Below are 21,484 nucleotides of genomic sequence, written 5' to 3'. Positions count from 1 at the left end.
TACCCCCTCCCCCCCTCCCCAATCAACACTTCACACCTACTCACAGCCTGACTCCAGTTTGAAAAGAAATTTTCTTGTAAGTTATGTTAACACAGCAAAAAAAGGCTGATTTAGGCACTTGATCGTGAAAAAGACATTATCTTGCTGAAATCATCAAAAAAGGCATGAAAAGGCATTTATGGCAAAATCCTAGCTCTAAAAATGGCACTTAATTTAAATTCCTTTATTCAAATCATTTGATCAGCAATAACCAAATTAATCCGAATAGGTCTGTAAATGTTGCTCCCATATCTTTGTTCTGCCTTGATGGAAAACCAATCTCAAATTAACAAAAATAATCAATTCATGTCTCCAATCAGTTCTTCTCTTAGACATATCTTTTGGAGTTCACTCACCTGCTGGCTGAGGTCCCCAGCGCTATGCAGGAGTCCCATCATTCTCACTCCTCTCCTACTGCCTATCAATCCAGTCTGTTCACCCACCCCCACTATCAGTTTCCTATTCCACCCTCAACCCCTCTCTCTCTCCTTTGAACTATCATCCTCCCATCGCATTACCCGCCCATGAACTGTCCCTTCTATCACCCTCTTCTTATACTGCGTCTAGTCCCAGCTTCATCCCCAGCCGCGTCTTCATCAGCCCTCTGACCTTCTCAGCCTCTCTGACCCTGAGCTGTCTGTCCTCCGCGTAGGCTTCACCTTTGAATCCCTACACCCGCACCCCAATGAGTTTCGATTCTGCCATAATGTTGAGATCTTATTATGTTGCTTCCACTTCTGTGCCAATTTCTTGGACAAAGAATTCTCACACCCCACTGATGACCTTTCGCCCATCTCCAATACTCCGCTTCCTCTTGGACATACCCTCTGGCTTTTTACCCTCTCTTGACCTTTTCATTTCTAATTGTCAACATGGCATCAACCATCTTGTCTACTCTGTTCCTCTCACCCATTCCAACCTCATCCACCACCCCCGCCCCTTGAATGCACAGCTCTGCATTGTCTCCCACAAAACATTAACTTGCAGAGGCCAGCCAACAGCTCTCTGCCACCTCCTCATATCTCTCCCTATCATCATTTCACCAATGAAATCAAACCACTATCTCCAATACCATCACAGAACTCATAATTTCAGGAAATATCCCCTCCACAACCTTCAACCTGATAGTTCCCAACGTCTGAACTCCCCATTTCCATCTCCTATGCAGAAATAGTATGGCCCTGTTGGGCTCATTGTAGCTGCATGCTCATACCCTATATCTCTCTCCTCTTACCTCATCTCTATCTAGATTCCCCCTTGTCCAGTCCCTTCCCACTTACATCCAGGACACCTTGCATGCTCCCCACATTTCACCAACTTCCAATTTCCTGGCCCTCACTGCCATATCTCTATCTTAGACATCCCCATGAGGAAGGCCATATGATCTTCCCCTTATTTCTAACAAATAGGTCCTTCATCTAACACCATCTTCTGCCTGCAGATCTTGTTCTCACCATTAACAATTTCTCTTTTGATTCCTCCCACAACCTATAAATGAAAGAGGCCACCATGAGCAATCACAAGCCCTAGCTATGTCTGCCCCTTGTTGGTTATGCAGAGCATTCTTCGAAACAGGCCTACTCTGGCTACATACCCCAACTCTTTCTCAGATACACTGATGGCTGCATCGGTGTTGCCTCCTGCACCCAAGCAGAACTTGTCAATTTCATTAACTTCCTCAATAACTTTAACCATGCCCTCAAATCTACGGATCATTTTGGATACCTTCCTCCATTTCTTGATCACTCTGTTTCCATCTCAGGAGATAAACTATCCACTATCTACTACAAACCCACCAACTCCCACAGCTACCCTAGGCTACACCTCCCTCCCCCCCCCCCCCCCCCCCAGTCTCTTGCAAGGATACCATTCCTTTTGCTCAATTTCTCTGTCAATTTTGTTCTCAAGATGAGGCCTTCCACTCCAGATCATCTTTTTTCAGGAAACATAGCTTCCCCCTACTGTAGATGACGAAGTCCTCACCCGTATATCCTCTATATACCACACTTCTGCTCTCACACCCCCAGAGAGAACCGGGTAGACTTCCTTTATTTCTTACCTTTTACCCCACCAGCCTCCACTTCCAGCACATCATTCTTTAACATTTCTGCCATCAACAAATTGATCCCACCACCAATCCCCCTCCCCACCCCTTTCTGCAGGGATGACTTTCTCGTTCACCCTCTGGTTGTTCATATCTCCCCACCCATTCCTCGCCCTCCCCATGTACTTTCCCATGCAACCATAAGAGGTGTAACAACTGTTGCTACACATTCTTCTTCCCCTCCAGCTGGGGACCGAAAGTCCATCCAGGTGACAAAGAGATTCACCTGCACTTCCTTCAACCTCTTCTATTGCATTTAACTCTTTCAATGTGACCTCCTCTACATCAGTGTGGCCAAACACCGACCAGGAACCGCTTTGCTGAGTACCTGTGCTCTGTTTACAATGGCTATTGTGACTTCCCAGTTGCTTGCCATTTTATTTCCCCTTCCCATGCCGACCTGTCTGTCCTCGACCTCCTCCACTGCCAGGGCAAGGCCAAACACAAACACTCCTCACCAATCCCTCCTCATCAATCTCTATAACTTCTTTGCTCTTGCCCCATCTCTCCCCCCTACCTTATGCTGGTTAATTTCCCTCTATTCTTTCAGCCTAGACGAAGAGTTTAAACCCAAAATGTCAACTGTCCATTTCACTCTGCAGATGCTGCAGAAGACGCTGGTTTCTTCAACTGCTCTCCATTCTTTATTACATATTCCAGTATCTGCTGTCCCTTGTCCTTGCTTGGTTTTAGAGTCCCCACTGTTTTCTTTTTAAGAAGCACAGCAAACTAGATTAAAATTTGCTAATCATACTACTTCTATTCTACTTCAATAATTGAATAGTCTTTAGGTTTAAAGCTATCAAATAGTCATCAAATATCTTGCTGATACTGCTGTTAATAAGGCCCCATGAGAGTTACAGCACTAGTTTGATGCCAGAAAGTAGACAGGATTATTACGTAAAGTTATAGCCATAACACAGCACCACGAGATGCAGACCAGTTTTGGAATCCCAAGAGCTCTCATCACTTTTAATTTATAGATGGGGCTGTTCAATGAGAAACAATGGTTACAGTTTTGTTACACAGAGAGTGAACAGATCAAGAACGCAAGGAATGTCAACTGATATAGTTAGACATTCATGAGATTTCTATCTTACTGCTTTCCTAAACACTGCAATACCAATTGGTAACTCAATCCTAAACCATTAGCATTGCATCAATTTCCAGTTTTAACTGGGGTGAACTGAAAGGAGGCAGTTAACCTGCTCCCAAGGAGCCAATCAGTAATTTAAATATTACAATAAGGCTGGAGGCTTAGAGTTTTACCAGCATTTTAAGTTAAGCATTATATGCCAGATTTCCTGAAGCTCTGATATGTACAGCTGGAAGGAGACAAATATGGTGCAGTCTAACAGACTAGTGCCTTTTCAGCACAGTGTGAAGAAACAGGAATCAGCCCACAATGTGCACCCTACTTTTCTGCTGCTCAAGCTGACCTTCCTCTACCCCCCCCCCCACCCACTCGACCCCATGGAACTAATTTCCCCAATTTTTACAATTTTATTCCCTTTCCCAAAGCTTAATGATCTTGCTTTCACTTTGCCCCTCCCACCTCGCTCCCTGGTTACAGTGTAATGCTGAAAACATTCTGATCTAGAACAACCTTAGAGTTTACACAGGTGTCAATCTACAAATGTTTGTCTTTGAATATATTTGGAAACTGATCATTTTAGAGTTTCCATAACCCTGATAGAGCTGGGTTATGTTGAAAAAGACTAACAAGAGATTATTTGACAAATATAATTTTCCATAGATGGAACCAATGCTTTATATAACAAGAATCGTAGAAAGACATACAGAATGCATTTTGTTCATGGCATGTTTCAGGCACTGTTTGAAAACTTGAAATATTTATGGACATTGGGGTACCTCAAGGCTCGGTGCTGGGATCCCAGTTATTTACCATATATATATATGCAGCATAGGTTCACAAGATTGATCCCTGGGATGGCGGGACTGTCACATGAGGAAAGATTGAAAAGACTAGGCTTGTATTCACTGGAGATTAGAAGGATGAGAGGGGATCTTATAGAGACATAAAATTATAAAAGGACTGGACAAGCTACATGCAGGAAAAATGCTCCCAATGTTGGGGGAGTCCAGAACCAGGGGCCACAAAATAAAGAGAATAAAGGGGAGGCCATTTAAAACTGAGGTGAGAAGGAACTTTTTCACCCAGAGAGTTGTGAATTTGTGGAATTCTCTTCCCTAGAGTTAGATAGAGCTCTAGGGGCTAGTGGATTCAAGGGATATGGGGAGAAGGCAGGCACGGGTTACTGATTGTGGATGATCAGCCATGATCACAATGAATGGCGGTGCTGGCTCGAAGGGCCGAATGGCCTCCTCCTGCACCTATTTTCTATGTTTCTATATATTAATGATATAGACGAAGGAATTAAATGTGACATCTCCAAGTTTGCGGATAACACAAAGCTGGCGGCAGTGTGAGCTGCGATGAGGATGCTATGAGGCTGCAGGATGACTTGGATAGGTTGGATGAGTGGGCAAATGCAGTACAATGTGGATAAATATGAGGTTATCCACTTTGGTGACAAGAACAGGAAGGCAGATTATTATCTGAATGGTGTAAGAAGGAAATGCAGATGCTGGTTTAAACCGAAGATAGACACAAAAAGCTGGAGTAACTCAGCGGGACGGGCAGCATGTTTGGAGAGAAGGAATTGTGACATTTCAGGTTGAGACCCTTCTTCAGACTGAATGGTGTCAGATTAGGAAGAGGGGAAGTGCAACGAGACCTGGCGTGCTTGTACATCAGTCATGCAGGTACAGCAGGCAGTGAAGAAAGCTAATGGCATGTTGGCCTTCATTGCAAGAGAATTTGAGTTTAGGAGCAAGGAGGTCCGACTGCAGTTGTACAGGATCCTGGTGAGTATTGTGTGCAATTTTGGTCTCCCAATTTGAGGAAGGACATTATTGCTATTGAGGTTCACCAGATTAATTGGGACGGCGGGACTGACACATGATGAGAGAATGGGTCGATTGAGCTTGTATTCACTGGAATTTAGAAGGATGAGAGGGGATCTTATATTAGAAACATTAAAATCTTGAAGGATTGGACAGGCTAGATGCAGGAAAAATGTTCCCGATGTTTGGGGAGTTCAGAAGCAGGGGTCACAGTTTAAGAATAAGGGGTAGGCCATTTAGGACTAAGATGACGAAAAACATTTTCACCCAGAGAGTTGTGAATGCATGGAATCCGTGAAGTTGTGAATCCGTGGAATTCTCTGCCACGGAAGGCAGTGGAGGCCAATTCACTGGATGTTTTCAAGAGAGTTAGATTTAGCTGTTAGGACTAAAGGAATCAAGGGATATGGGGGAAAAGCAGGAACGGAGTACTGATTTTAGATGATCAGCCATGATCATATTGAATGGTGGTGCTGGCAGGAAGGGCTGAATGGCATACTCCTGCACCTATTTTTCTATGTTCTATGTTTCTATATATTTCAGTGTATTGCAGAATATAAATGTATTTTAGTTAGAATGGTCATCTGCCTTTGATTACCATCCTTAATGTGGCCCATGATAAAGCTTCATTGCAGCTCAAATGTAGGTAGCATTCAAAAATCACGGAGGAGCAATTGTAACCCAAGTTACGAATTACCGACCAAAAGCCTGCCTCTTACCCCAAGTTTCATTTTTAAACCTCACTTAATAGGTGGAAAAAATATCTACAGAAATCAATGAGAACCTTTTGTAAATATACAGATTAAGTTGTGATAATATTACTAGCATTGCTCCAATTTTTTGTTCAAATGAAAATGTTCGGTTTTTTCTGATTCAGATCTAAAAAAACCTGCATCCAAGTGCAATTTTAAAATCATCCTATAGAATTGCAGATTGTAATTATTTGTCAGCCTCTGCACACTCACCTTGAGACATCATCTTTTTGCATTATGGATTGTCTGACCCTGGCGAGCTCCTTCCGCAGTTGTTTCTGCTCCAAGTGGTTCACTTGTAATAGATCATCTCGTGATTGCAATTCATTTTGCAGGTCTGAAAGTTTTAATTCCATTTTCTAGATATACAAGATCAATATTTGAATTAGATTACCACTCTGTGATACATGATTAAGAGTCTTCACATTTTGTCACTATAGAGACTAAAGGTTGCACATAGTGAAAAGCCATTTACACTCACTGCAGACCACTGAACAAGCCACATTTTAACATGCTTTTGTTCTTACCATCTCCAGCTATCCTGATCTAACTGACAACAGTGGGAGGACCCAGTGTGACACTATGACAACAATGTGATGGGCAGGACAGTGGGGTGATGGCCAGAACACCATCCCAAGAAAAGGCCGAAAAAAAGAACCGACAGTTGGCACAGTATGGCCCAGCAAATTCTACTGACAAATCTGTCAAGAAGTGTGGACTTTGAATACTTCTGAATCCCTTGCCATAAAGGAACATTCCAAAGCATCACAACCATTGACATTTAAATTTATTTTAAGGACCTAAAGTAACAACTAATGTAATTAAACAATTAAAATAGTAAAGCAAATTTGTTTCGTTAAAAAGTAAATTATTCTATGTTCACACGTGTCCCTCTTAACATTCACTCCATTCATATAAGTGGACTCTCTGCGGTTCAGCAGCCAACTACTCCGGTATAACTGCCGGGCAAGGCAATTGCAGCAATTTTGTCCTGAGCCCTTAGGTTTCAGCAGGCCAGCACAGGAGAGAAGTTGGGATATTCCCTGCAACTTTGAAATTGTTCTAGGAATTTGGAATTGTTATAGTCCCTCTACCTATGGGCAAATATGAGAAATGTTGTCTATTTTCAGTGGTTCTAGCCCAAATACTGGCTATATCCAATGGAAAACTTGCTTTGACAGGCAATAGTTTAAAGAAAACAAACAACAGATTTTTGTTGCTCAAGAAAAAAATATTGTAAAGATCTAGTATCCTTCAATGAATTGAGAAAGGTGGAGGGAGGAAAAAAAACACAGAAACAAATCTGCACTTTCTCGGATAATGTTTCAACAAGAATTTGTAAAATACAATATACTTTGTCACACACAATAACTTGAGAAAAAAATCTAGAGAAACTACTACTATTGGTGGTGACAATTTGAGGAAAATGTTTAACTGCAGTATAAAAAAAATCATTGTTGCATTGTCAAATATAAACAAGGGCTGCCAGTGGTAACAAGGTTGAGCCTGGTATTTTAACTGAGACTGAAGACAGACCTGTAGCTTGGTTGGAAAGTACACCGACCCATAATAGGCATTGCTGGTCTACAAGATCTTCAAGCCTCAAGTGCTCAATTGCTTTGCAATAAATGCACATGTAGAAGTTTAAAATCCAGACTCATTCATGTACAATTAACTGTAGGATTGATGAATCCATTGAATATATAATTACTTGTCATTGCTGAATTCACTCTGGAGTATAACTGTGACAAATTGAATACAATCCAAGTGTGCTAATGTGCATCTAGGAAATGTTGCATTTGGATTTAAAACTGTAAATCGTTATGTAGCCAATTTAGCTATGAAAAGGAAAGACTGTTCTAAGATCTTTTCGGAATATATAATCAAACTCAAAAAACGTAAGGGAGAAATGGACAGAATATTTATATAAAGTGTTCTTTATTGCTGCGTTCAAGCTATTTTTTCTAAAATATCTGATTGTACATAGTTGGAAAAATAAACTCCTTCTGACCCAAGAAAGGAAGTAGAAACAAATATCATGCATAGCTTTTGACTAAGAAATTAACCCCTTGAGTTTGTTATACTTCCCTCTATTAACATTGGATTAATTATTTTTTAGAATGTGAACTACAAGCATGTTACACTTAGATGTGACTTGTGAATGACAGAATGATATCATGGTGGTGGTGCTCATTATACGTCACAGGAGAAACACAAGTACGTTTGAGCCATCAATGGCAAATCAAATAATTTGAAGAATTGAAGGAATTATACAGATTAAACTATCTTGACTATATGGGCTTAAATCCATAACTACAGTATTGTTTCTGCTTCATTGATCATCCAAAGGAAATGAAAACAGAACATATATAATATAACAAATTCTGGGAAACTTCTTGGCTCAATCTTGTTTAAAGGCTACTAAGATATTTATACACCTTTTGTTGCGATTGATCACAAATTAAAATTACTTAACTTTACCACCACATTTCAACTCATGCTTACTTCTAACTTCAAATACCTGACATCTCTTTTGGTAACATTTAATCTTTTCCAAGAAATTGTGCTGCTCCTCCTGGTGCAATTCTTCTTGTGTAGTCTTTTGCTCAATAGTACTCTTCATTTGTTCAATGCTGGCCTCATCACTCCTGATAGTCTCCTGAGCACAAGCCACACAAGTCCTCAGATACTTTATTTCTGATTCACATATTTCTATCTGCTTCCAATTATTCCATTTGGCATCAGAACTTTGGGGCTGTTGCTTTGGGAAAAATGTCAAATGTAAATTCTCAGCAGGATAAAAATAAACTTGTTTTGATTTTTTTTTTAATTGGTAAAAAAGAGTGAATACTGTTTCTACCTATCTATAATAGAATTAGTTCATAAACAAATTACACAATGTCACCAAAACATATTGTTGCTCGACTATTTGGTTTGTAACCATGTTTATTTCACTATTATTTTTCCGATTGAAAATTGGTGACTTTTTAGTGGATCTAGGGCAAGAGCAGTAATCGAAAGATATGAATGTTGGCGCAGTCAAAAATTAAAAAATTAAGCGGCCCCAAAACTCCTGAACTTTTCCACTTAAAATTAATAAGGAGTTGAAATTCTGGCTGTTCCTTTTTTTCTTCAACCGCGTAAATCAATTAGCAATCGTGTTTATTTAATTAAAAAATCACCCCGGATTTAAATATATATTTTAAAAAGATAAGTTTTGTTTTGACTGTTCACTTAAGTGTGCATTTAGACGATTGCCAGAATATATTTTACTGAAGCAAATACTGTTAATTGTGCCTAACATGCTCAAGAGAGCACACTCATGGCACTTTTTGTGCTCTGCAGAGAATATAGCTCAGGATCACGATGAAAACAAAAATCATAGAGAATTTCAATATATTTTAAAAATATATAAACATTGTTTCGCCTGGTATACTACAGCATACAGTATATACTGTTAGTGACATTGCATCAATATTTTTTAAGATGTTTTACTAAACTGTAAAAATTGCCCTAAAATAGAGGAAGGTTTCTGACTGAATTCAACAGAAAATATTGTGCATTGCCAAGGCTTCAGCAAGAAAGATCAAGCAGTAGAAGAAAGAGCTAATTCCCAATGCTGATAGAAGAGGTATGATGGCAGCAAGAGGCTCAAAGCTTAGAAAGTAGAGCAAACTTATTGATTGAAGAAGAAAGGTTGCAGCAAGAAATTGCATTTGGCTACCTGGAAAATGTTGAATATGCTTCTATGCCAATAGTTTTGCTTGGATACATCTCCATTTCTTGTATTTACTGTTATACTTTAAGATTAAAAGAAGAACCTCCTAGAATATGCTGTAGTAATGGGAAAGTTCAAATACATCTTATATCTTCTCCTCAGCTTATTGCATCTTTATAACAAACAGCACTTCAAACAGTTTATGTTTTCAGAAAATATTTAAAAGTACAATTTATATTTCCAAATAATATAATTTGATGTATTCAAAGAAATAAGAGGTAAATATAATCCCATATTTCAAAATAAAAGGTTAATTTTTCCAGTGCATACATAGTCATCAGGCACCGACAGACACAAACCTAAAATATGTATAAAACTATTTCATTGATGATTGCACGGACAAGGCTCAATACAGGCGTAACAATGCAAGTGGTACTAATAGAGATATTTTGGTTTAGACATACAACATGGTAACATGCCCTTCAGCCCATGCCGACCATTGATTACCCGCATATTTGGATTCAGTGCGAAATCGGGATGATGTACTATGTGTTTTCTTTCAATGAAGCAAAAAGGATTGGATCCTCATTGGGGTCAGGGAGCTGTGCAATGATGATGTTATTCACAGTGTGTACACAAAGCTTATTTTAGAGCCAGAGAGAGAACCCCGAAGATCTTGCCTTTGTAAAGTAACATCGTCAGTGAATTTAAAATTTATATGAAACCCCAAAATATGAAAAACCCAAATAAAGTCTATTTGCAAGAGATGCTGCATCAATACCAACAGTTAAGAACGGAGGCATTAAATGCAACTGAAAACATGACTGACAAGTGTCACAAAATTATTCACACACATTGGAGAACATGAAAGAACATCCAATGCATCCATGGCCAGAAATTGTTCTCATCGTGGCTGTTTATGATGATATAGTACCACATTTGTGGGATAACTGCAAAGAATTGCTGGACCACATCTTTCATGTGACACTCTGCAATATCCTATAATTGTATGGCAAGGTGGAATATAATTTTGAACTGATACAAATTTGGAACGAAGACAAAATTCTGGAATAATCTACTCAAATGAAAATCTTAATAGTTTTTTATGCACAGAGAATGATGCACAAACCGAAGATTTCAATCTTTTCCTGGGATGCAATGACTTTTTCTTGCAGCTTTGGATTGATATTTACACTGCAAATTGACAGTGAGATTTGTTCTTATGATAAAACCAAAGCTTCAAGTTGAAAATAATATGCTTCAAAGGGGTGCTCACTTCATGATCTGATGCAAAATACTTTAGAAAATAGAAAAACAGGAACAAAACTGGCCCCTCAGCCCACAATGTCTGTGCCGAACATGAAGGCCGAACTGTACGGAGTTTGTACGTTCTCCCTGTGTCCACATGGATTTTCTCCAAGATCTTCGGTTTCCTCCCACACTCCAAAGACGTGCAGGTTTGTCGGTGTATTGGCTCGGTATAAGTGTAAATTGTCCCTATTGTGTGCAGGATAGTGTGAATGTTCTGGGAGGTTCGGTCTCAGTGGGCCAAAGGGCTTGTTTCCGTACTGTATCTCTAAACTAAACTAAAATAAGCAAGACCGTCACTTATCTACCTGCACATATCCCATATCTCTCCATTTCCTACATATCCATATGCCTATCCAAAACTCTTAAATGCTGCTAACATATCTGCTTCAACCAACCAGCACCTGCGAGAGCACGTTCCAGGCACTCACCAACATCTTTGCAAAACAACTTGCTCTGCACATCTCCTTTAAACTTTGCCCCTCTCACTTTAAAGCTATGCTCTCTAGTATTTGATTTTTCAATCCTGGGAAAACATTTCTGTCTACCCTATCTATGCACAAACTGCACACAATACTCCGAATGGGGTCTAACCAAAGCTGCTTCATGACTCACTGACTCTTATACTCAATGTCCTGACCTACAAATGCAATATATCACTCTATCCACCCATGCTGCCACTTTCAGGGAGTTATGGATCTGAACCCCAAGACCCTTCTGTACATGTGTAGGAAAGAACTGCAGATGCTGGTCTGTCATCCTTCTGAACATTAATGTTGTTACGTGTTATGTCATTAATTGTATAATTTCCCTTTACATTTAACCTCCCAAAGTGCAACACCTCACACTTGCTTGGATTAAATTCCATCTGCCATTTCACCGATTTCTGTAGCTGATCTATATCCTACCATATACTTTGACAGCCTTCCTCAGTCCCTAGCCCCTGCAAACCTCATCTGCAAAGATACTAACCAAGTCACCTATATTTACATCCAAGTCATATATATAGGGCGGCACGGTAGCGCAGCGGTGGAGTTGCTGCTTTACAGCGAATGCAGCGCCGGAGACTCAGGTTCGATCCTGACTACGGGTGCTGCACTGTAAGGAGTTTGTACGTCCTCCCCGTGACCTGCGTGGGTTTTCTCTGAGATCTTCGGTTTCCTCCCACACTCCAAAGACGTACAGGTATGTAGGTTAATTGACTGGGTAAATGTAAAAAATTGTCCCTAGTGGGTGTAGGATAGTGTTAATGTGCGGGGATCGCTGGGCGGCGCGGACTTGGTGGGCCGAAAAGGCCTGTTTCCGCGCTGTATATATATGATATGATATGATATGATATGATATGATATGATATAGCAGTTCCAGCACAGATCCCTGAGGAACTCTACTGGTCACAAACCTCCAGCCGGTATATTGTCCTTCCACCACAATCCTCTGTCTTTTATCAGTAAACTAGTTCCAAATCCACATGACCAAGTCATTATTAGTCCCATGTATCCCAATCTTCTGGATCAGGCTACCATGGGGAACCCTATCAAATGTCTTACTAAAATCCATATAGAACAACGGCAGCAGGGTGGCGCACTTAAAGTTGCTTCCTTACAGTGCCAGAGACCCGGGTTCGATCCTGACTACAGGTGCTGTCTGTACGGAGTTTGTACATTCTCCCCATGACTGCATGGGTTTTCCCCGGGTATTCTGGGATTTTTTCCCACATTCCAAGGACAAACAGGTTTGCAGGTTAATTGGCTTCGATAAAGATTGTAAAATGTCCCTTGTGTGTAGGATAGTGCTATTGTATGGGGATCACTGGTCGACATGGACTCGGTGGGCCGAAGGGCCTGTTTCCGCTAAACTGTATCTCTAAACTAAACAAAACAGCCACCTCATTGATCACCTCCTCAAAAAATGTGATCAAGTTCGTTAAATATATCCGTCACGTTGATGTATTCAAGAGAGAGAGTTAGATTTAGCTCTTAGGGCTAACGGAACCAAGGGATATGAGGAGAAAGCGGGAACGGGGTATGATTTTGGATGATCAACCATGTTCATATTGAATGGCGAAGGGCCGAATGGCCTACTCCTGCACCTATTTTCTATGTCATATACAAAGCCATGCTGACTGTCCCTAATTAATCCATTCTCCGCGAAATGGGAGTAAATTCTAACCCAAAGAATGCTCTCCAATAGTTTCCTTTGCAATGCAACCTCTTTGGTCATCCAAGGTTCGCTTACTTTGTCATCCTTATCTCACTACCTTATTGGAACAAACGAGTCTGACCAACGATCAACCAGCCTTTCAACAACTCCCAATGTTAGATGTGGACACCCAATAACAATTGCTCCCAGTATATCCACCCCCCACCCATCCCAGCTTCTGCCGAAGAACAATGTATTTTGCCTTACTCCAGTTTAGCACCTTACCACAAGGTCCAGCCTTCTCCCTATTCAAAACAATCTCAAAAACTTATAAAGTTGTGATCACTATTTCAAAATGCTCTTCCATTGAAACACTGATCACCTGCCCAGGCTCATTTCACAACATAAGATTCAGTATGTTCCCTTTTCAGGTTGGACTTTCCACATACTTTTTCAAGAAACCCTCTTGGATCCACCTCACAAATTCTGCCCTGTCTAAAGCTTTTTTTGGCATTGAGCAAGTTCTACTCAATTTTGAGAAAATTAAAATCCTTCACTCTGTGAACCCATATTGCTTTGTCATCGTTTGGTAATCTGTTCCCTGCTTGCTATTGGGGCCTATAGTACAATCCTATTAGAGTGCTTGCACATTTCTTATTTCGAAGCTCCACCCATACCGTCTCAGCAGATGAACCCTCCAGTATGTCCGAGTGCCACGGTGACAGTCTATCTGATTAGTAATGCAACTCCTCCACCTCTTTCGCCTACCTCATGACCATGTCTAAAACATCAAAACGCTGGGACATTGAGCTGCCAGTCATGTCCCTCTTGCAACCACATTTAAACAATGGCCACAACATCATAGTCCCAAGCATCAATCCAAATTCTAAGTCCCTCTGCTTTTACTCCTTGCATTGAAATTAAAACTTCCAACTTTTTGTAGAGCTTAACCTGTTCCAAACACGCATCCCCATTCGCATCTGCAGATTTACCTTGAATGTCTCCTTGGCTTGCTTTAGTTGATGTTTTTGCAGCTTTTCATAGGTGCTATGCAATTGATAGAGCTAAAGAATACAATAACAAATCATCGCATCTGATACCCGTGCAACAGGGACTATACACCATTGATTTTTTTCCATTATTCAAGTATGTATCTTCATGCAGTAGCACAATTAAACCCGATTCAGTTCGCATTCTACAGAAACATCAGTATTCTTCCCATACCGCCAGAGCAAAACAACAGACCACCAATGCATCAATGAGAAATCAAACTTGGAAATCAAACGTTACTTGCTTTACCCAGAAAATTGTAAAAATATGGAGCTTGGTATCATAAAAGGTGGTGAGACAAACAATATTAATGCTTTTAAAGAGATTTCAAATAAGGATTTGAGGGTGAAGTTTAGATTGAGTTATGATGATAACGTTGCACAAAAATGGAAAACACTCAAAAATGGTGCATAAATATTGGCATATATTGGTTGGTCTGAATGTAATCCTGTGTTCTTTGGATATGGAGTGCTAGGATGTGCAAAAATCATTAGTGATATAATCAGACATGTCAGATAATCAGAGATAATCAGACATAATCCATTTAGTTCAGCGATAATCCCTCAAGTTTTACAAACATATTTACTATTAAACATTATGTATGTTTATGCTCCTAGTGTGGGAATACACCTAGATATCTCCCATAAATATCTGCATGATACATCAGAATTATCCTATATTTTTTCCAATTATAAACTAAAGGGCTGTACATACAAAACATAATATTTTCACACGCAGAGCTGTTTTAGTGTTCAACTTGACTAATGGCAGTTTTTTATTTTCTAAGTTGGCACAAATATCCACACGAACTGATGACCTTCAAAGTACTGTTGGCTTTTTTTTTTTGAGGATTGTTTTTGAAGTTGATCGTCTGCAGTTCACGATAATAAATCCATGAAGCAGAATCTGGGTAGGTGTATGGAGAACGTGCAATAGGATTTCAGAAAAACTAGGATAGAAATTGAATTTTTGCTTGAGTCAACAAAATGGCATTATGGATCACTCCAAAGCTGTTTGTAAAATAACAACGGGCAAGATCTTTAATAGAAAGCTTTGCATTGTCAGGATAAAGCTCTCTTTAGTTTAGTTTAGAGATACAATGCAGAAACAGGCCCTTCGGCCCACCGAGTCCGCACCGACCAGTGGTTCCTGCACATTAACGCTATCCTACACACACTAGGGACAATTTACACTTATACCAAGCCAATTTACCTACAAACCTGTACGTCTTTGGAGTGCGGGAGGAAACCGAAGATCTCGGACAAAACTCACGCAGTCATGCGGAGAATGTATAAACTCCGCACAGACAGCTCCCGTAGTCGGGAACAAACCTGGATCTCCGGCGCTTTTAGGCAGCAACTCTACCACTGCACGGCAGAAACTCTACTGCTACGCCATAATGCCGTCCATGTCTGGATATCTCTGGATAAAGTTATATGGAAAATATCCTTGTTCATTTCAGTGAAGCATTCTCTATTGGGCTATTGCATATTCATACAGTTGGTAGCATTTAGCCCTCTAGATGTATTCTCTGCACCCAGCTCCCAAAGTGATAATCAGTAATAAATCAAATCAATTCCAATGAATTGATTTACTAATGAATAAATGGATGCTCCAATAATGAGAACGTGGTACTGGTTAAAGGGCCCTGGACAGTTTGGTGAAGAGCAATGCCCACAGGAGACATATTTTGTTGAATAGGCCCACAGAGATTCTTCAGTAATATGGTCAGATGTTCCTATGCAGAGGTTTCTGCAAAAACAGTTGTGCAATTTATGATGCTTGCACTTTGGGCTGTGTAAGAAGTTGTTAAATGGTTAATAAAAAAGTAGTAACTGCAGCAAAAAATATTTGAAACTGTGATTGAACATTGCTAATAAAGAACATATTCAACTTACATCAGACTTCAAGGAATTAAACTGTTCTTCATACTTCTGTATCATTAATCCATGAGAGTTTTCAAAGTCTTGTAACCGCTGATGAAGCTTATCCACCTACAAAACAATGACACACATCAGTCTGTCATTTTCTTTAATACATTTAAGACAGAAAAAAAAATCAAACGAAGGACCAGCCCTCTTTTTTAAACTTATCGAGAGCTTTCAATCCCTTAAGGAATGCTTCCAACCTTTAAGAAATAACTCAGTGAATTTCAAAATGTAATAATAATGTAAAAGCATGGTATAGTTAGAAACAAATATTAAACTAATATATCAATGAAAACCCACACTGCCCCATCTCTGCTGGCCCACCTTCCCACATTTGGCCCATATCCCTCTAAACCTTTCCTATCCATGTATCTGTCCAAATATCTTTTAAATGTTATGGTACCTGTCTCAACTAATGCCTCTGGCAATTAATTACATATACGTACAGCCCACTATGTGTAAAAAAATTGCCTCTCGGGTTCCAATTAAAAATTTCCCCTCTCACCTTAAACCTATGTCCTATGGTTCTTAATTCCCCTACTCTGAGTAAAAGACTATGCATTCACAAATGGTGCATAGAAAGGAATTGGAAGTGCAGAGAGAGCTGAGGGAAGGGAATGGGATGGGCTCAGAAAAGGTAAAACGGGAGGGAGAGAAAGATGTACAGAGGGAGGAAGAGTTGTATTGAAGGCCTGCTCTAAAAATCAGCTCCTTTGTGTGAAAACCAAGGCTTGGTTATATTCACAATGTGCTCTTCAACCACCAGCTTAGGGCAACACTCTCTATTTACCTCACAAGAGTCTAGGTATAAAAAGTTGACAAATCCCTTAGAGACGAGGATCTCTAAAGTGGATTTGAAGACATTGATCTGGAGATAATAGGTGCAATTATTTTAATGTTCCCAATTCTCCAATGTAGTGTTCAGTCATTAAGAACAGAGTGTTAAAATGTGGTAACATTTCCAATGCACTGTTATAGCAACCACGGCTGTTGAAAGTTTAGAGTCTCAATTATAAAATGTTTTTATCATAGGAGGCAAAGGTTAATTAATTTCCCATCTAATTAAAAACTAAATTCTAAAAGACAGAAAGCGAGAACACCATTGACCACTTAGACTGCAGCAAGGAATATTCTAAAATCTATTAAGGTCAGGTGAAGGAGCACTTGGATAAAATGCCTTTGAAATGATTAGCCAGGATTTTCCAGAGCATGAAAGAAATGATTGAAAAATCATTTGAGTTTTTTGAAGCTTTAATAAGCAAAATAAAATATTTGGAGTTTAAGAAGCTATTCTGTAAGCTGCAACTCAGATTGCTTAACAATTGCTGTGATCAGATTCAGATTCAGAGGATTTTATTGTCAAACACACCAGGGTGCAATGAAATTCCTTGTTTGCATGAAGCTGACAGATATACAGTTTACATAATGGTGATAGATATAGACAATAAATACAATGACAAATACAAACAGCAGAATGGTGCAGATTGAAATGCAATCTGAAGTAGTGCAACAAAGACAAAATCACAAAAGTGCAAATAACAATAACCAAATGTTAGGATTAAGTCAAAGAGTATACAACAGCACCTCCAGATAGGGGGTGTGAGAAAGGTGATTGGTTCAGGAATCTGATAGCAAAGGGGAAGAGCTGTTCTGAAATCTGGATTCTGAGCTTTCAAGTTCCTGCATCTTTTTCCAGAAGGTAGAAGAGGGAAAAAGGAATAGCCAGGATAGCAAGCATCCTTGACAATAGTTCCACCCGATGCAGCACATCGTGAAGATGGACTGGATGGAAGTGATGAGCCTGTGATGTACTGGACTGTGTACATCATTCTGCACATTCAGACAGTCAAGAGCAGAGCAGATGGCATATTATTCTGTCAGAATACCTTCTATAGTGCATCCCTAAATATTAAAGAGAATCCTCGTGGGTGTGCCGGATCTTCGCAGACACCAGAGAAAGTAAATATGCTGATGCGCTTTCTTGATCACTGCATCAGCATGAAGGAACTAGATTAGGTCGCTCAGTGCGCCTAAACCTATCTGATCTCCCGGTTGCTAAACACTTTAACTCCCCCTCCCATTCCCACAATGACCTTTTTGTCCTGGGCCTCCTCCATTGTCATAGTGAGGCCCAGCACAAATTGGAGGAACAGCACCTCATATTTCGCTTGGGCAGCTTACACCCCAGCAGTATGAACATTGACTTCTCTAACTTCAAGTAGCCCTTGCTTTCCCTCTCTCTCCATCTCTTCCCCCTTCCCAGTTCTCCGACCAGTCTTACCGTCTCCAACTACATTCTATCTGTTTACTTTGTTGTTACCTTTTCCAAACTAACAATGATCTATTCTACATTTTCCTTGATCTCCATTCAACTTGGTCCTGTTTTCACACCTTACACTTCCTTATCTATACACTTCCTTATCTATGTACCGTCCACTCCCCTGACATCAGTCTGAAGAAGGGTCTCGACCCATTCCTTCTCTCCAGAGAGGCTGCCTGTCCCGCTGAGTTACTCCAGCATTTTGTGTCTATCTTCGATTGCTAGTGATATGGATGCCTAGGAACTTTAAGATGTCATCCATCTCTACAACAGCTCCATTGATGAGGACAATGTTGTTTTCACCACCACCCAGGCTTCCTTAAGCCAACAAGGAATATCTTGCTGATGTTAAGGACTAGGATGTGGTTCTTGCACCATAACACAATGTTCCTGATCTCTTTATTTTAATCCATCTTATTATTGTTGTCAAATGGACTGACATCAGGGGTGAGCATAAAGATCAGCTTTGTGGTATACTTCGCCACACAATCAGGAGTGTACTTAAAGCAGAGCAGGGAACTGAGCACACAACCTTGAGGAGCACCAGTGTTGAGAGTGGAGGAATTGTTATGAGCAATTCAAACCAACTGAGGTTTGGCAGTTAGGAAGTACAGAGGCCAGTTTCAGATGGAAGCCCCAAGACCAAGGTCCAGGATTTTAGACATGAGCTTATTCAGTATTATGAGGTTGATGGCTGGGCTGCGGTCAATTAATATCATGTCGACATGGGGTTCTTATTATCAATGTGATTCAGAATTTAAGGCATCCTCTGTAGACCTATTTCTCCTGCACATAAATTGCAAGGACTTCATTGTGGTCATTGTTACAGCTACTAGGCGGTAATCATTCTATCAGATCACTTTACTTTTCTTGGGAACTGGAATGATGTCAGTTTCTTAGAAGCAGATAGAGACAGCAGACTGTTGAAGTGAGAGATTGAAGAAGTTGACAAAGGCTATGGCCAATTGTTTGGTGCTCAATTTCAGAACCCATCCACAGACTCCATGAGAGCCAGTGGAGGATGGGAAGGAAGGGAGGGAGGGAGGGAGGGAGGGAGGGAGGGAGGGGGGTAGAAGAGAAAAGCATCCCAGTGGAGCTTTGTCTGCATGTTTAAAATGGGCGTAAAGTGCATTGAGCTCAACTGATTGAGATGCATCGTTGCCAGATTTCCAATTTCAACTTGTAACCTGTGATGGTATTCAGGTTATGCAACAGTCGCCTGGCATTTGCTTGATTGAACTGAGCCCCATAGCTTGTTTTGGAATTCTATCTTGTCATCTCTGAAAGCCTTACTGAGATCATGCACTTTTTTATTACAATGCGACGCAGGAACAGGTCCTCAGTCCATAATATCCATGCTGAACATGATGTCAACTTAACTTAATCTCCTCTACCTGTACTTGATCCACTCCCAGCATATCCATGTGCCTATCTAAAAGCCTCTAAAATGCCACAACCATATCAGCCACTACCACTCCTGGCAGGGTGTTCCAAGCACCCACCACTCCCTCTATAAAATCTTGCCCCTCACATTTCCTTTGACCCTTTTTACCTTCAAACTATGCCCTCCAGTCCATATCTACCATGGGACCTTGGTACATGATCTTGTACAGTAGAGGGTCATTCTTCTTTAAAGCCTCAGAAATGGAACCTGAAGCACCGAATGAATCTGTTTTCATCCAAATGTTTTTGTCAGGATAGACCCTAATTATCTTCAATACAGTCATCAATACATTCGGAATGGCGGCGCTGCCCCTGCAGTTGCGGCTCGCCGGCATCTGTTTGTCTTTCTTCTTTCTTTGTCTATTTGTTAGCGTTAGATGTACGTAATAGCCTATTTTTAGCTGTGTATTATGTGGGGGTGGTGGGGGGTGGGGGAAACCTTTGTTTAAATCTCTTCCTCAACGGAGATGCCACCCTTTTCCGTGTCGAATCTCCGTTCGCGCTACGGCCTAACATCATGGAGTTGGCGGCCTCCAGCTGGGATCGACCTTGAAGGCTCCGGTCGCAGGCCTGGACTTACCATCTCTGAGCTAGCCGACTTTCGGAGGCTGTGGTGGTGCTGTGATTGTGGCTGCAACTCTACCTTCGGAGGCTTCAGCCGCGGGCTCTGTGGACCGCAACATCAGGAGCTCGCAGGTCCCTGGCTGGCGACCAGCTTTCGGGAGCTCCAGCCGAAGCAGCTTCGACCGCCCCGAATTGCATGGCTCGATCGGCCCATTCGCAGGACCTTCATCGCCCTGCACGGTTCGGCCATGGGATCTTCCATCGTCCGGCTGGGGCTTCAAAAATCGGGAGCCTCGATCGCCTCGACGCAGTAGTTTGACTGCTTGACCGCAGGAGAAAATATTTGTTTTCGCCTTCCATCACAGTGAGGTGCCTGGAGGAGTCACTGTGATGGTTGTTTATGTTAAACTTATGTAATTGTGTGTTTTGTGCTCTTTACTGTCATGACTGTATGGCAACGACATTTCATTCAAATTTATTTTGAATGACAATAAATGCTTCAATTCAATTCAATTTCTTGATAAAACCAGTGACAACTGAGGTTTACTCATTCAGGCTGGATGAAATGATCTTGAACATGTTCCACTCCACTGACTTGAACAGTCCTGATGTAAACCCTCAATCTCCACAGACCACTGATGCATTACTCTCTTTATTGGTGCCTCAAGCTTCAATCTGTTTGCGAGTCAGCAGAAGAAGCATTGACTGATGATTAAACTAGCCAAAATGAGGGCAAGGGGTGGAGTAATAATCACACTTGATGATGGTGTAGCAGTGGTCAAGAGTGTTAACGTGCTGCATGGGGCAGGGGACAATCTGATGGTATTTATGCAGTACATTCCTTAAGTTAGCTTGATCAAAGTTATCCACGTTGATGAATAGGGCATTAGGGTTTAGTATCTCAAGCGAGTTGCCGACTGGGTATAATTCATATACCTTGGCTTGAGGTAATATGTAGATGGTTGACAAGATAGTAGAGGCGAATTCCCTCAGTAGATAAAAATAAAGGCACTTCATGATCATGCATTCCAGGTGAGGGAAGCTGAACTAAGCTAATACTGTCCCATCAGTACACCACACAGCATTGATCATAAAACAAATGTTGCAGTCTTTCTCCTTGCCTGATCCTTCTGTATAGTCCATACAAAAAATGACGAAACCCATGTTTCTATATTAGGGACAGGCAAGTCC

At 40.8% G+C, this 21,484-nt stretch overlaps 1 protein-coding gene across 1 annotated transcript in view; it reads right to left on the bottom strand.

Moving 5' to 3' along the window:
- LOC144595576 (deuterosome assembly protein 1-like) overlaps positions 1-21,484 on the bottom strand; it is a 66,108-nt gene that overhangs the window by 37,141 nt on the left and 7,483 nt on the right. Inside the window, exons 3-6 of the mRNA XM_078403136.1 lie at positions 15,937-16,032; positions 13,981-14,052; positions 8,345-8,584; positions 6,037-6,182 (exon numbers count right to left, since the gene is read on the bottom strand). Of these exons, the coding sequence (XP_078259262.1) occupies positions 6,037-6,182; positions 8,345-8,584; positions 13,981-14,052; positions 15,937-16,032 (554 nt within the window). The remainder of the gene's footprint in view (positions 1-6,036; positions 6,183-8,344; positions 8,585-13,980; positions 14,053-15,936; positions 16,033-21,484) is intronic.

The sequence above is a fragment of the Rhinoraja longicauda genome, chromosome 7, assembly GCF_053455715.1.
Source record: "Rhinoraja longicauda isolate Sanriku21f chromosome 7, sRhiLon1.1, whole genome shotgun sequence".
Lineage (NCBI taxonomy): Eukaryota > Metazoa > Chordata > Chondrichthyes > Rajiformes > Arhynchobatidae > Rhinoraja > Rhinoraja longicauda.
The sequence above is the reverse complement of the archived record's forward strand: the minus strand, read 5'-3'. Positions and strand labels throughout refer to the sequence as shown.